Here is a 16,378-nt window from a genome sequence, read left to right as displayed (position 1 = left end):
CTAGGCATTTATCCATTTCTTCTAAGTTTTCAAATTTGTTAGAGTACAATTTTTCATAGTAATCTGATATGATTCTTTTAATTTCAGTTGGGTCTGTTGTAATGTCACCCATCTCATTTCTTATTTGGGTTATTTGCTTCCTCTCCTTTTTTCTTTTGTCAACTTGACCAATGGTTTGTTATTTTTTTAATTTTTTTCAAAAAAATAGCTTTTGGTCCTGTTCATTCTTTCAATTGTTTTTCTGTTTTCTATTTCATTTAATTCTGCTCTAATTTTATTATTTGTTTTCTTCTGGTGCCTATGGGTTTCTTTTGTTGCTCTCTTTCTATTTGTTCAAGTTGTAAGGATAATTCTTTGATTTCGGCCTTTTTTTCTTTTTGGATGTGCGTATTTTTTGTTATAAATTGACCTGTGAGCACTGCTTTTGCTGTGTCCCAAAGGTTTTGATAGGAAGTGTTTTCATTCTCATTGGATTCTATGAATTTCTTTATTTCATCCTCAGTGTCTTCTATAATCCAGTCTTTTTTCAGCAGTTTCCAAGTGTTTGATTTCTTTCCCCTGCTTTTTCTGTTATTGATTTCCACTTTTCTGGCCTTATGGTCAGAGAAGATGCTTTGTAATATTTCGATGTTTTGCATTCTGCTAAGGCTTGCTTTATGACCTAATGTGTGGTCTATTCTAGAGAATGTTCCATGGGCACAGGAAAAGAAAGTATACTTTGTTGCTATTGGGTGGAGTGTTCTGTATGTCTATGATGTCAAATTGGTTGATTGTGGCATTTAGATCTTCCGTGTCTTTACTGAGCTTCTTTCTGGATGTCCTGTCCTTCACTAAAAGTGGTGTGTTGAAGTCTTCTACTATTATTGTGGAGCTGTCTCTCACTTTTCAATGCTGATAGAGTTTGTTTTATTTATCTTGCATCCCTCTTACTTCGTGTATAAATATTTAATATAGTTATATCTTCTTGGTATATTGTTCCTTTAATAATTATATAGAGTTCTTCCTTATCTTTTGTCGTGGATTTAATTTTAAAGTCTATTTTGTCAGAAATTAATGTTGCCACTCCTGCTCTTTTTTGTTTGTTGTTTGCTTGATATATTTTTTCCATCCTTTGAGTTTTAGCTTGTTTGTTTCTAAGGTGTGTCTCTTGTAGGCAGCATATAGATGGGTTGTGTTTTTTAATCCATTCTGCCACTCTCTGTCTCTTTATTGGTGCATTTAGTCCATTCACGTTCATTGCAATTATGGATATTTATGAATTCAGTGCTATCATTTTGAGGTCATTTTTTTGTGTGTTGTTGGCAGTTTCTTTTTCCCACTGAATTTTATTTGTTAAATAGGTTATCTTTACATATTGTCCATTGCTTATATCAGTATTTTTTTATTTTGTTTCTACTGAGTCTCTATTTTTTTCTTGTATTTTAATTTGGTGTGTAGCATAGTTTGTCTCCTTTGTGGTTATCTTATTATTTACCCCTATTTTTCTAAATTTAAACTTTTCTTTTATTTCTTTGTATCGCCTTATCTTCCTCTCCATATGGAAGATCTATGACTACATTTCTTAGTCTCTATTGTTTTAATGTCATCTTCTTTTACATGATAACATCACTGTTATCCTGTTTTTGAGCATTTTTTTTATCTTGATTTATTTTTTTGATTTCCTTGTCTGGATTGACATCTAATTTTTCTGCCCATTATTCTAGTCTTGGGTTGATGCCTGATATTAATGATTTTCTAACCAAAGAACTCCTTTTAGTATTTCTTAAAGTTTTGGTTTGATTTTTACAAATTTCGTAAAATTCTGTTTATCTGGAAATGTCCTAATTTCACCTTCGCAGTTGAGAAACAGTTTTGCTGGATATATGACTCTTGGCTGGCAATTTTTTTCCTACAATTTTTGTGGAAGTTATCCCATTGACTTCTTGCCTGTGTGGTTTCTGCTGAGGAGTCTGAGCTTATTCTTATTGGCTCTCCTTTGTAGGTGACTTTTCGTTTATCCCTAGCTGCTCTTAAAATTCTCTCTTTATCTTTGGTTTTGGCAAGTGTAATTATAATATGTCTTGGTGATTTTCTTTTAAAATCTACCTTATGTGGAGTTCGATAAGTATCTTGGATAGATATCTTCTCATCTTTCATGATAATAGGGAATTTCGCTGCCAACAAATCTTCAACAATTCTCTCTGTGTTTTCTGTTATCACTCCCTGTTCTGGTACTCTAATCACTTGTAGGTTATTTCTCTTGATAGGGTCAACATGATTCTTAAGGTTTCTTTTTTTTTTTTAATTCTTTTATCTGATTTTTCTTCAAATATATTAGTGCCAAGTGCTTTATCTTCAAGCTCAGAAATTCTGCCTTCCACTTGCTCAAATCTGCTTCTCTGACTTTCTATTGAGTTTTCTACTTCTGGAATTTTATTGTTAATCTTCTGAATTTCTGATTGCTGTCTCTCTATGGATTTTTCCAGCTTATTAAATTTTTCATTATGTTCCTGAATAATCTTTCTAATTTCTTCAGTTGCTTTATCTGTGTGTTCCTTGGCTTGTTCTGCATATTGCCTTATTTCCTCCTTGATGTCTTGAAGGGTTCTGTATATTAATCTTTTATGTTCTGCCTCTGGTAATTCCGGGAAAGTACTTTCATCTAGAAGATCCCTTGATTCTTTGTTCTGAGAGTTTGTTGAGGTAATCATGGTTTGTTTCTTTACGTGACTTGATATTGACATTTGTCTCCAAGTCATCTATAAGTTATTGTACTAGTTCTTTTTATGTTTGCTTACTATGTTGTAGCTTCTTGCTTTGTTTTGTTTTGATATGCCCAAATAGTTTGCTTGAGTGACCTAGCTTGATGATTTTCACCTTTGGAGCTCTGATGTCCTGTCCCCAGATGGTTAGAGCTGTTATCAGGTATATCAGTCTAGGAGTCCATTCACTTTTCTTATATGAATTCAGCTCAAGTGTCCAGGTATCTGATCGGGAAGTGTGTGCTACAGGCTCTGCCCTACAGTCTTAGAGGGGCAGGGGTGGTTGGTGTAGTTACCAGTATCTGGTTGCAACAGGGAGTCACACGCTGAACAAGGCAGGGGCTGAGAATCAACCCCTCTGTGTCTCTGAGGAAAGTGTGTCCCTGTTCTCTAGGGTGTACAGGTAGGTGGGTTCTACAGAAGGACCATAGGCACCCAATGTTTTTGGTCATAAGGACTGGGAGGTATCATTTATCCTTGGACACCTGTTGTGGGTGGCTGTGTGACGTGAGTGGAGCTATCAGTCCTTAGGCCTCTGGTGTGGGTAGGTGAGGACCCTGTTTAATAGGCAAGGCAATGTCAAACAGGAAACACCCACTGCTTCACCACACAGCTGAAATGGTTGGAGTCTAGTCTCCTCAAATAAGCTCACACAGGTCCATGGGGAAAGGTACTCAAAGTCCATGGACCATTTATGCCTGGACAGGAGCAGTTTCTGTCCTGAACTCCCCCGATTAGTGGATCTGGCAATTTATTTTTTCCCACAGTTGCAAATTTATTCCTTCTCCAAGGCCAGGAGGATGGCTCTAGGCACTCAACCAGGCCTTTCTCAGGCCCAGGGAAGTCAGCCACTGAAGCCATCTTGGGAACGGGGGGGGCGGGGAGCTCAGTAAAATATACTCAAGTACTTAGATTTGCTGAGAGCACTGTTCTGTTTCTGTTCCAGAGGTGTGAGTAGGCTGTGTGGCTGGCTGCTTCTCCTGAGGAAACTGCAGCCATATGCTAGTACCAGCCCACCACCACCACTAACTGGAATGGTGCCTGAGGGCTCCCCATGATTGATCCTTCTTTTTTAAGATGACAAAAATAGATAAATATAAAGAGACCAATGTCCAGTGTGGGTTTCCAAGGAGGGAAATGGTGGAAAATTAACAGTTTATAGAGACTAGGTATTTTGGGTACAGAGAAAAATGGCAGTGAATGTGGAGGTAGTGAGCACAGCACAACCAAAGCAAAAAAGACTGAGCACATAGGGATGGAAATATGCAAATCATTATATGTGTAAGCATAGGTTTGTACGTAGGTGAGAACAGATAGAAGTATCTATAGGTGTGTGTAAACACAAATATTTGGGTGTAGGCACATATATTCATTGAAGACACAAATAGGGGAACTCCTCATATATTACCAGACAACTGCCAACATTGATGTTCTGGATTTGAAGTTTTAGGACCATAATCTCATGGGACAATTCAGTCAATTGACATAACATAGTTCACAATAATGATCTGAATCCTAGAGAAGTGAAGATGTCTGTGGTCTTAAAACCTGTGATTAGCCATCTAAGACACAAACTACAGCTCTCTACTGACTAGGAGCAAAATAGTCAGAAAGTAACCAAAAGAGCAGAGAAGAACCAAACCTACATGAACTACAACTTCATCCACCCTGAGACCAGAAGAGCTAGATGCTGCCAGACTACCACCATTGACCATTCTGAATGAGGTCACAATAGATGGTAACAGACAGGATGAGAGAAAACCATGGAGCCAAACTCAAATTTTTACTAAGACACACACACACAAACAAAACTGCAAAACCAGACAACCTGGAACAACAGAAAACAAATGATTCTCTGAGACTGTCATCCTGAGACACTCTTTAAACCTAGAACTGAATCTATCCCCTGAGATCAACTTTTAGCTAAATAACAGAGTGTCACACAAAATAAAGGATATTACCTGTATGATCAGTGATCTGCTAAAAAATCATCAGTATGAGACCAAAAGGTCAACAATTATTCAAAAGCAAAAATGAGAAGGTAAGGGGGAAGGGAAACTAGAGCACTAGAAGTGGAACAATCAGAACACAATTAAGGAGAATGTTAATACATTGTGATGAATGTACCTAATGTCACTGAATAAATTTTCTACTGACCAGGATAAAACAGTCAGAAAATTTAAAACAGAAACCTAAGTTGCTGTGCAAATTTTCAGCAAAAAAATGAATAAAATAATAATAATAATAGATACAATTCTGGAATATTGCCCAGATGTCTACGTATAGCTCCTCCTTCCTTGAATAGGCTGGCAAATCTACAAATATGCCTCTCACAGTGAATCACATAGCCCTTGGATTACAGGATGACTGAGGCAAGGAATTTGGGGTCCCTTTTTTTTTTTACCATGGTGCATTATGGGAAATGTTAAAGATATTTTCATTCATTTGAACGTTCTCCAAATTAAAAAAAAAAGTGCATGATTGTATCAGACAAACGTATATCATTCCCTAGATGAAAAAAGACATAAGTTCATTAAAAATTATTAGAAGTATTAACGGTGTTGAAAAGTTAAGTGTCCTTATGAGCATTTTGTTAGAAAATCACAAAACAAAACAAAAAAAAGTAAGGACTAATACAATCCCACAGACTCAACCAAAACACTTAGCATTTAGAGATAGGGGGGAAACAGCAGATGCATTTGAATTACTTTCTGTATGATACTGGAAATTTTATGATAAGCCTTAAAGCTCAGTAGAAAACAAAGAAGTATGAATAGTACCCTGGATCCTCCTCCCTTGTCCATTTCATCCATTTCCTTCCAAATTCAAACCCCTCCTTAAAGGTCTCTTTTGAAACCCTAAGTCCAGTGAAGAAAATGTTTCCTCCGAAAATAAGTTGAATTCCACCATTTTCTTGACAGCTTTTTTCACATACTTGTTTCTCAGGCTATAGTCAGGGAGTTCAACGGGGTTATCACTGCAGTATGGTACACCGTGGCCTTCTTTCAGTGTCCAGACTGCTGCCAGGGGTGGGCCTGAAATGAATGGAAAGTATTGTTCCATGGAAGACAACGATGGCTGTGAGGTGGTGGGCACAGGTGGAAAAGGCTTTATGTCTTCCCTTTGCAGAGCACATCCTCGAGATGGTGATGAGAATAAACAAGTAGGAGGTAAGGATGGCAATGATAGTGATGATCTCATTGACAGCAGCCACAATGTACAATGGAAACCCTGGTAGCATAGTGGTTAAGAGCTACAGCTGCTAACCGAATGGTTGGCCGTTCAAATCCACCAGATCCTCCATGGAAACTCTATGGGGCAGTTCTACTCTGTCCTATAGGGTGGCTATGAGTCGGAATTGAAAATGTCCAATAGCACTTCATTCATAGAGACAGCAGATCAAGCAAGTGATAAGGAAAGGGTTTGACTGCAGAAGTAGTGTTTACTCATGATTGAGAGCTAGGACAGGATCTCAAGAGCTAAACACATGCAAATCAGAGAACATATGGCTCCTCAGAGATATCAGCCAGTCAACAGCTCTTTACAGAGTTTCTGGGACATGACGACCTTGTACAGCAGTATGTTGCAGGTGGTCTCAAATCAGTTGTAGGCCATCTCGGCCAGCAGGATGACCTCAGTGTTTGCATAATTACAAAACAAATAGAACTGCACAATGCATTCTAGGAAGAAAATGGCTTTGTCTTTGTTTATGCATATTTCTTTCCATGGAAATGATTGCTATTAGACACATGTTTTAACCCATATGATGATACGTTGGATTCTGATATATAGTAAATGACAGTATTTGTTTACTAGATTATTTTTTCAAAGTTCAGCCACAAACTATTGTTACTGAATGCATGTCTCCTGAGAGAGTCTAATGATAGCAAAATTCTAAAAGAATGAGGGGAAAAAAAAAAACATAACTGGCAGTGATTCCTTAAATCTTGTAGGCAAAACATGACAAAGTTATCTTGTTTATGTATTTATCTTAAAGAGATGGGACGTGTGCTTAAAGGTTGATTTAAATTTAAAATATTGAATGAGATTCATGTCATGATCACAATCCATGAATTGAATAATCTCAATGTGAATCTCCAAACCGTTGATGTAAATGAATTTAAAGCATACAGGATAATTCCATTTTATAAAATATTATATTAGCAATTGTCAATGACATTATACTATTTTAATATTTTCTGAATGTTTTAATTGCATTGTCTTAAGCAAGGGGTCTCTAAGTGGAAGAATAACCAATACCCTAAATTGTCATATGATAAACCATGGGAATATGTTTTTGGTAACCTTGCCAGAACCTGAGAAAGTGAGTGACTCTACTGACTATACAAAGAAAACATGCAAAAATGTATTTATTAAAACAACAATCATTATTACTGCTCACTATTATACAGGTCAGGTGGGCAGTTCTGCTGATCTGGTCTGTGTTTGGCTGATCTGGGCTCAGCTTACTTAGGTCTATGAGATCAACTGGCAGGTCAGCTGACATAAGAGTTTCTCACCCTTGAATCTGGTGGTGGGCTAAATGTCAGAGAGTATAATGGAAGGAGTGGGCAACTGGGTTATTTTTCCCTCTTTACTCAATAGTCTAATCTGTGTTTGTTCATATGGCAGCTTCCCAGATTTCTTTTTTTTTTTTTTCAATAGTCTGTGTAAAATCCTGAAATCTCTCAAAGGCTTGGAATTTGCTTCAATGTCTTTTTTGCCACCTTTGTTAGCCAAAATAATTCACAAACGTAGGCTGCGTTGGCAAATTGGTCAAATTGAGAGTTCTGTTGAGCAGGATTCAGTAATTACGCCCATGTTCAAAAAATAGATAAATAAATTATACATAACATTTGCAATGGCTGGGTGGGCAAACTAACTGACAAACAAATAGGGCAGGCACTTGATGTCGCTACTTTTTGCATATAATGGTTTTCTGAGATCCATTTCTAAGCCTGTGGTGCAGCCTATCAAACTTATCATTCTGTCACACCGGAGCTCTTTTGAAAACATGGTCAGGGTATAGACAATATTTATTCAACTTTGCAGTCATGCCAAAATAACCTGAATATAACATACTACACACGAACACACGGGTGCAAGCACACACATACATTACACAGTATTCACTCGATAATAATTGACTGACTCAATGTTACATTCTTATTTCCTCGAGATTGTTTATTCCATTCTCTCCTGAATAAGATGCCTTCTTCACTGAAATGCGTCTCCTAAAATCCTGCCCATTCTCCAGGCCAACTTCAAATAATACCTCTTTTATGAAGATTATTTCTAATGTCTCTAAGTGGATTTGAACTATTCCTTGCTCAAAACTTTTAAGATATTTCTTCTAGCCTGCCTTTTACAACAGCCCCGTTCTTTATTGCGCCAGCATTACCACCAAATTATGCATTCCTTGAGGACAAAGCCTATGTCTTACCTTTACTGCCATTTGTAGATATGTCATCAAAAAATGTGTGTTTACTGAGAAACTACTATATTTCAAGTACTTAATGAGAAAGTGGGATGAAATTAATGTTTATTCAGATTATGCAAGGTGCCCCACATATCTATATTATCTTTTGTTCCTCACTATCAGATTATGAACCAGTTAATGTTCTCACAATTTGCATAGGTTTAAAACTAAAGATGAGAGAGATGCTGAACTTTTCCTGCAATGAAGAGACAAAGCCAAATTTAGTCTTTTTGAAACAATATCCACGTACTTGCCATTGTGCAAAATTAAGTATTAACCTTAAATGTATCTTCTAAAATGGCCTTTTTGGACACACTTTATTTAAAGGTTAGGGACAAATTCTACTAAAATAATATGTTCAATGAGAAAAGACTCTAGTGTCCATTAACTTGCTGACTGTATTCTTGACATCCTTATTCCTCAGACTGTAGATCAAGGGATTTAACATGGGGATCACCACTGTGTAAAACACAGAGGCAACTTTGATGGTGTGCCTGGAGTTTTTGGAGTTGGGCACACAGTAGAGGAAGAGGATGGTGCCATGGAAGATGGTGATGGCAGTCAGATGAGAGGCACAGGTAGAGAATGCCTTACAACGCCCACTGGCTGAACTCATTTTCAAAATGGTGACAACAATAAACACATAAGAAGTGAGAATGATGAGTAATGTACTCACCATATTAAAAGTAGCAAAGATGAAAAGCAACAACAGGCTGAGAGAAGTATCAGAGCAGGAAAGGGAGAGAAGCAAGGAGAACTCGCAGAAGAAGTGACTGATTGTGTTGGAACCATGAAAAGATAATTTCAAAGCAGAGCATGTGAGCATCAAGGAACACCCTACTCCCCAAGTATATGATCCTGCCACCAGCATAACACAGAGTCTCTGGGACATGGCAACTGTGTACAGCAGAGAGTTGCAAATGGCCACAAAATGGTCATAGGCCATTACAGCTAATAAAAAGATTTCAGTCACCACAAAGGTACAAAACAAAAAGAATTGTACTACACATCCTAAAAATGAAATGCTTCTGTCTTCTGCAACTAGGTTCCCCAGCATTTTGGGAGCAATGATCGAGGAAGAGCAGAAATCCACAAATGAGAGGTGGCTGAGGAAAAAGTACATGGGGATGTGAAGTTTGGGGTTAATTTTGATGATTACAATCATCCCAAGATTCCTTACAACAGTGACACTGTAGATGGCCAGAAAAACCAGGAAAAGGGGAACCTGCAGTTCTGGGCAATCTGAGAAGCCCAAAAGGGTGAACGTGGCTGTGCTTCTATTTCTCTCTGGCACTAACATGGCTTCAGTTCATTGAAATCTAAAAGTCAGTCCTGGAAATAAATAAATAAATAGACATAGGAACGATACAGGAAGCTTAGTCAACTATCCTTTGCTAAGACTGGAAAAGATGTGTCTTTCAGAATCTATGTGTTTATTAACTAATAAATGCTAAACCAAAATTTTAAAACATGCTATTTTTTTTAATTTTCTTATGAAAGACTATTGAACCGAATTTTATTTATTTAAGGTCTTGAGTCTAGTTTTTTGTATTTATGAATATGTAAGATGAGATTTAGGGATTGCATAAAAATTCATTGCCATCAAGACAATTTTGACATGTAGTGACTCTATAGGACAGATTGAACTGCCCCATAGGGTTTCCAAGGAGCAGCTGGATTCATACTGCCAGCCTTATGGTTAGCAGTTAATCTCTTAACCACTATGCCACCAAGCCTCCTGGGATTATATGGTAATTTTAAATCAAATCCTCACTTAACACTTTCAGTTCTCCTTGAATATTATAAGCTCATAAAAGACAAGCCCCACCTGATGCAGTGACAAATTATGTCCGCTCCACAGTCAATAACAAAAATCAGAATTGTCTAAATTATTTTATCAACTAACACAGTACATGTACACACTATGGACATAAAGAATGGACAGCCTTAACACTTCCCATTTGTGTTTTTATTGTTAATGCTGCACAGTATGTTAGCCTTAGTTTTTTCTTTCTGACACAGTAAACCTGATACCAAAATAAATCTTAATTAATTTGTTTCATCAGCCTAAGTGATGCCAATGGTTAATGCCCTTGGCTGCCTATCCAAAAGTTTGGAGGTTCCAGTCCACCCAGTGGAGCCTTTGAATGAAGGGATAGTGAACTACTTCAGAAAAGTCAGCCATTGAAAACGTTTTGGAGGATAGTTCTACTCTTACACATATGGGGCCATCATGATTCCAAGCAGGTTTTTTTTTTTTTAATATTTTTTCCGATTAGGAAATCCTAAATTCCAGTCAGAACCCTGGGCAGCTCAGTGATTAAAAGTGCTCCACTGCTATCCAAAGTTTCAGGGGCTTGAACCAACCAGCTGCTCTGCAGGAGAAAGCGGTGGCACTCTGTTCTGGTAAGATTTACAGCCTTGGAAACCCAAAGGGGCACTTCTATTCTGTCCAGTAGGGTATTTTTTTTTTTTAAGTTCCTATTCTTTCTCATTGCTTCAGGAATAGAAAGAAATCAGAACAGATGAAAAAATAAAAATATTCTGGTCCACATCCTTACTCTAGAGATGGCATAATACAAACCAGAAGAAGCCTTGACTTTCCCAGTGACCTGCAGATAAAGACCAGCCTATGACCCCCAACCATGTATGCATTTCCCCACCCAAACACTGGTCCATTTTAGAGATCTACCTACTAATATATTTCCTTTATCAATGATCACTCCCTTTAATTTGTGAGCAAACTAGGGACTCTAAATATGGGAAGTATTCCACTGACATTGTTATGTGCCACAACGATATACTTGAGGGCAGCATCCAGATGATACACAGGAGAATGGGATTTAGAGATGTTTATACACCAGGAATAAAGACACTTTGAGAAATTCCCATCCCCAAAGTATCTCCAGCTTAATTCTCTTCCTTCAACACACCTAGAATACTCATTCTGTCCCTATATTATGACTGTAGAAGATAAAAGCATGGAGTAGTAGTGCATGTTTAAGTCATTTCATGTAAAAACAGTGATGTAAAGGAATCATTGTATTTCTAGAATTGGTAGCCAGCACCTCTCACATCCCAACATACTTGGAAATTTTTTCTGTCTATGATTTCTTATAAGTTTATCTCTTATTCTGAAACCTAACAAATCATTATCAAATGGCCAAGAAATAAACGTATCAGGTTTTGTGCTGGACTGAGATCCTCAATGATCTTATCATGTTCCTGTATAAATCTGAGCGCTCAAAAGCCAAAGCATCACACATACAGTAATTTTAATCATAACATTTTTAACACCATATTTTATTTATCTAAGACATTTGAACCTTAATTTTGATCAAACTCATGTCTTTAACGTCATTGCCCTTTTTTCTCCTAAATATGGATGCTAAATTAATAATAAATATATCTTCTCATTTAGTCCAGGAAATAAAGATAAGAGAGCTAAAATCTTCTTCCATATAATTTCCTCCCATTTCATTGCTCTTTTGGTCTCAGTAGACACCTGTTCTTCATGACATGCTTTATAATCTTAATTAAAGCTTGAAAGATAGATTGATAGGTAGATAGATAGATGACAGATAGATAAGTTGATTGATAAATTGCTAGATAAATATCATTTTTTATGAAAGATTCTGTCTAATCACTGATTATTCCGTTCTGCTTAAATGCCTGTCTATTGTACCTTGACGACTGCTCCAAAAATTTACAAAAGTAAGAAAACACACATTCCCAAAACTGTCAGGGCACATCTATTCCCCCACCTCAGGTATCTGTCATCCAGGGCACTATTATTGAGGGGTCAAGTCCTCTACGCACAGCTGTGCATAAAGGGTGCACATTCTGTTCCTCGTATGATCAGATATGCACCTTTTGCTATGGCTCTATATTCCTCATGAACTCTCTACATCTAAAGGTTACATATTACCCATTAGTTGTTTCCTGGATACACGACACTGAAGTTAATAACACTATGACTTTAGAATTTTAAAACAAACCTGCTAATGGCAAAGGGAAGGCTTCTCCTGCATCTGGGAAACTTGGATGGGAGTGAAGTGTATGCCGTATTACATCTGTACTCACAATCTTGAGTCATGAACCCTAGAGACTATCTCTTGCCTCATTCTCTAGAGGACAAAAAATAAACAAAATTAACTACCTTTCTCAGCTGTACTAGAAAACCAGGAGGAATATTATAGTATCATTAGGGACATTTTATAAGCAACAATATATATTTCAAAGTCATCTTCCCCAGTCTCCTGAACATTCCCATACTCTCCCACAGTTATCAGTTATGTGTATCAATGTTGTTATTTTGTTGTTATGTGCCGTTGAGTCAGTTCTGACTCAGCGAATCTATGCACAGCAGAACGAAACACTGCCTGGTCCTGTGCCATCCTTACAATTGTTGTTATGCTTGAGCTCATTGTTGCAGCCACTGTGTCAATCCACCTTGTTGAGGCTCTTCCTCTTTTCCACTGACCCTGTACTCTGCCAAGCATGATGTCCTTCTCCAGGGACTGATTCCTCCTGACAAAATGTCCAAAGTATGTAAGACGCAGTCTCGCCATCCTTGCTTCTAAGGAGCATTCTGGTTGTACTTCTTCTAAGACAGGTTTGTTCATTCTCTTGGCAGTCCATGGTATATTCAATATTCTTCGCCAAATACCATGGCTTGGGTCAGACACACCTTAGTTTTCAGGGTGACATCTTCGCTCTTCAATATTTCAAAGAGGTCCTTTGCAGCAGATTTGCCCAATGCAATGCGTCTTTTGATTTCTAACTGCTGCTTCCATGGTTGTTGATTGTGGATCCAAGTAAAATGAAATCCTTGACAACTTCATTCTTTTCTCCATTTATCCTGATGTTGCTCATTGGTCCACTTGTGAGGATTTTTGTTTTCTTTATGTTTAGGTGTAATCCATACTGAAGTCTGTGGTCTTTGATCTTCATGAGTAAGTGCTTCAAGTCCTCTTCACTTTCAGCAAACAAGTTTGTGTCATCTGCATAGCGCAGGTTGTTAATGAGTCTTCCTCCAATCCTGATGCCCCGTTCATCTTCATATTGTCCAGCTTCTCATATTATTTGCTCAGCATACAGATTAAATAGGTATGGTGAAAGAATACAACCCTGATGCACACCTTTCCTGACTTTAAACCAATCAATATCCCCTTGTTCTATCCAGACAACTGCCTCTTGAACTATGTAAAGGTTCCTCATGAGCACAATTAAGTGTTCTGGAATTCCCATTCTTCCCAGTGTTATCCATAGTTTGTTACGATCCACACAGTCAAATGCCTTTGCATAATCAATAAAACACAGGTAAACATTCTTCTGGTATTCTCTGCTTTCAGCCAGGATCCATCTGACATCAGCAGTGATATCCCTGGTTCCATGTCCTCTTCTGAAACCAGCCTGAATTTCTGGCAGTTCCCTGTTGATGTACTGCTGCAGCCATTTTGGAATGATCTTCAGCAGAATTTTGCTTGCATGTGATATTAATGATATTGTTCTATAATTTCCACCTTCAGTTGGATCACCTTTCTTGGGAATAGTCATAAATATGGATCTCTTCCAATCAGTTGGCCAGGAAGCTGTCTTCCATATTTCTTGGCATGGACAAGTGAGCACCTCCAGTGCTGCATCTGTTTGTTGAAACATCTCAATTGATATTCCATCAATTCCTGGAGCCTTGTTTTTTGCCAGTGCCATCAGAGCAGCTTGGACTTCTTCCTTCAGTAGCATCGGTTCCTGATCGATCATATGCCACCTCTTGAAATGGTTGAATATTGACTAATTCTTTTTGGAATAATGACTCTGTGTATTCCTTCCATCTTCTTTTGATATTTCCTGCATCATTTAATATTTTCCCCATGGAAAATATTCACTATTGCAACTCGAGGATTGAATTTTTTCTTCAGTTCTTTCAGCTTCGGAAATGTTGATCATGTTCTTCCCTTTTGGTTTTCCATCTCCAGCTCTTTGCACATGTTATTATAATACTTTATTTTGTCGTCTCAAGAGGCCCTTTGAAATCTACTGTTCAGTTCATTTACTTCATCAATTCTTCCTTTTGCTTTAGCTGCTCGACAATCAAGATATGTGTATCAATAGGAGACATAATTATTAAATATAAATTGACTGAATGCTATGTGCTATTCTAATAGGTGAGAAATGATGTCTAAGTGTAGTTTTCATTTGTGCTTCTATTATTATGAGTCCAGTTGAACAACTCTTGATACCTTTTAGAACTATTTGTTTTTCTTTAATGTGGACTCTTTAATCATATCTTATGTCCATTTTTCTATAGGACTAATTTTCATTTTCTATTCAACTCTGTGATAGAGTTGGTGATTTCTCATTTTTTTTTAATTTTAACTTATTCTCTCTTGTTTTTGTTATGAAGTTTCTGTATATTCACGTAATCTAAATTTTAAACCTTATATTCGTAACCTGTTTTGATGTGTGGAGTAAGAAAGTGATCCAATTCATCTTTTCATCATATGGCTAAGGAAAGATCGCCATATGGCTCTTGAACATCTCTTTGTCAAAAGACAACACTATTTGAATAATAGACACTTTATAAGATGTCCGAAATCCTGGTGATGGAGTGGTTAAGTGCTATGGCTGCTAACCAAAGGGTCAGCAGTTCAAATCCACCAGGCGCTACTTGGAAACTCTATGGGCCAGTTCTACTCTGTCCTGCCGGGTCGCGATAAGTCAGAATTGACTCGACAGCAATGGATTTGGGTTTTTGATTTGGTTTATAAGATGTTTTTGCAGAAGATTGTCCAATGCAATTTGTCATTTGATTTCTTGACTGCTGTTTCCATGGGTGTTTATTGTTGATTCAAGTAAAATGAAATCCTTGACAACTTCAATCTTTTCTCCATTTATCATGATGTTGCTTCTTGTTTATACAGTGGTATAATGATCCTTTTCCTCACTCTTTCTCAACATTTTCATTTGTTTCAAGTGCAAAGGTGCTCAATCATAAGATCTGCAGAATCCATGACAAAACCTTCAGATAAGAATTATTTCCCTTTATCACACAACACATCCACCTGTGTCTCCCAACAGAGACTGAATGCTTCCTCCACATGTTTGGAAATCACTAGTGACATACAACAGAATAACTTTAAAGTCAAGTTAACAAATCAGAAAGACCTTTTCTAAGATGAGTTGACAGCATTGCTCACATTGAACTGAGAGAGAAAAAAACACACCGTCATAAAATTTATTGATTCTGAAAGTGACAGTTTAAACAGATTCATTACAAGCATCCTCAGATGAAACAGAATTAAGTGGTTTTCTTAAGGCAGAAAAAAAAAAGAGACAAGGCATTGTGTCTCATAAAATAAACTAGCCTTCATGATACAGGTTTATTACAAGCCCAATACCAACGTTTTGGGATTTAATTCATTCCAAAACAATTATTTTCAAAATAATTTCAAAATAACTTTGACTAGCAACAAAGTGCTGCCAACTTATTGCTTTGTCAAGTATACTATCCAGACACAATAAAAATAAATTCATTAATTAAACACACCCACAGTCATAAGCAAACAAAACTACAATCTAACAATATAATTATTCCAAGCCAAAGCAATGTTTCTGGAGCTGGATCAAGAACTCCAGACAGCATCTGAGGTATAGAAGATTTGGGATAAGTCTAGACATGGGGAAGAGGAGGTGCAGGGAGAGCACAGAAGCTGGGAGAAGCTACACGCTAACATCTGAAATGCTCACTCTTTGGAGTCATTTTGGGATAGAGCTGGGAAACAGCCCTAACAGGAATCACAGAAAAGGGACTCATATGAGGAAGCAATAGCCTAATTTTTTAAAAGGTGCATAAAATGCCTTTGGGAGTTCTCAGGAGAAGCAATTGGAAAGAGGCAAAGGGAGACCATGGTGAAGTGAGAAAGTGCTGTTGAATCTCAATGAGCCCCAACATGGGCAGGAACTACCTATGACCAGAGGAACAGCAAGGGCAGTAGGGCTAGAGGAATTCTTCAGACTGACAGGGCAAAACAGAAAGAAAATTGTTCCACTGTGGGCAGGTGCACCCATGGGGGAAATATACAGAGAGCCCATCTTTGCCAAAGAAACTCAAACTCCACCACTTACATCAGCATCTGAGGGCAGCTAAACAACTCCC

At 37.5% G+C, this 16,378-nt stretch overlaps 1 protein-coding gene across 1 annotated transcript; it reads right to left on the bottom strand.

Annotated features, from left to right (window-relative positions):
- Positions 1 to 8,578: 8,578 nt before the first annotated feature.
- Positions 8,579 to 9,520, bottom strand: LOC126058207 (olfactory receptor 5D18-like). The gene has a single exon (XM_049853203.1). The coding sequence runs from the start codon at positions 9,518 to 9,520 to the stop codon at positions 8,579 to 8,581; it is 942 nt and encodes a 313-aa protein (XP_049709160.1).
- Between the last annotated feature and the right edge of the window lie 6,858 nt (positions 9,521 to 16,378).

The sequence above is a fragment of the Elephas maximus genome, chromosome 14 (genome assembly GCF_024166365.1).
Source record: "Elephas maximus indicus isolate mEleMax1 chromosome 14, mEleMax1 primary haplotype, whole genome shotgun sequence".
Classification (NCBI taxonomy): Eukaryota; Metazoa; Chordata; class Mammalia; order Proboscidea; family Elephantidae; genus Elephas; species Elephas maximus.
Note: the sequence above shows the minus strand (reverse complement) of the source record. Positions and strands in the feature narration are given on the sequence as shown.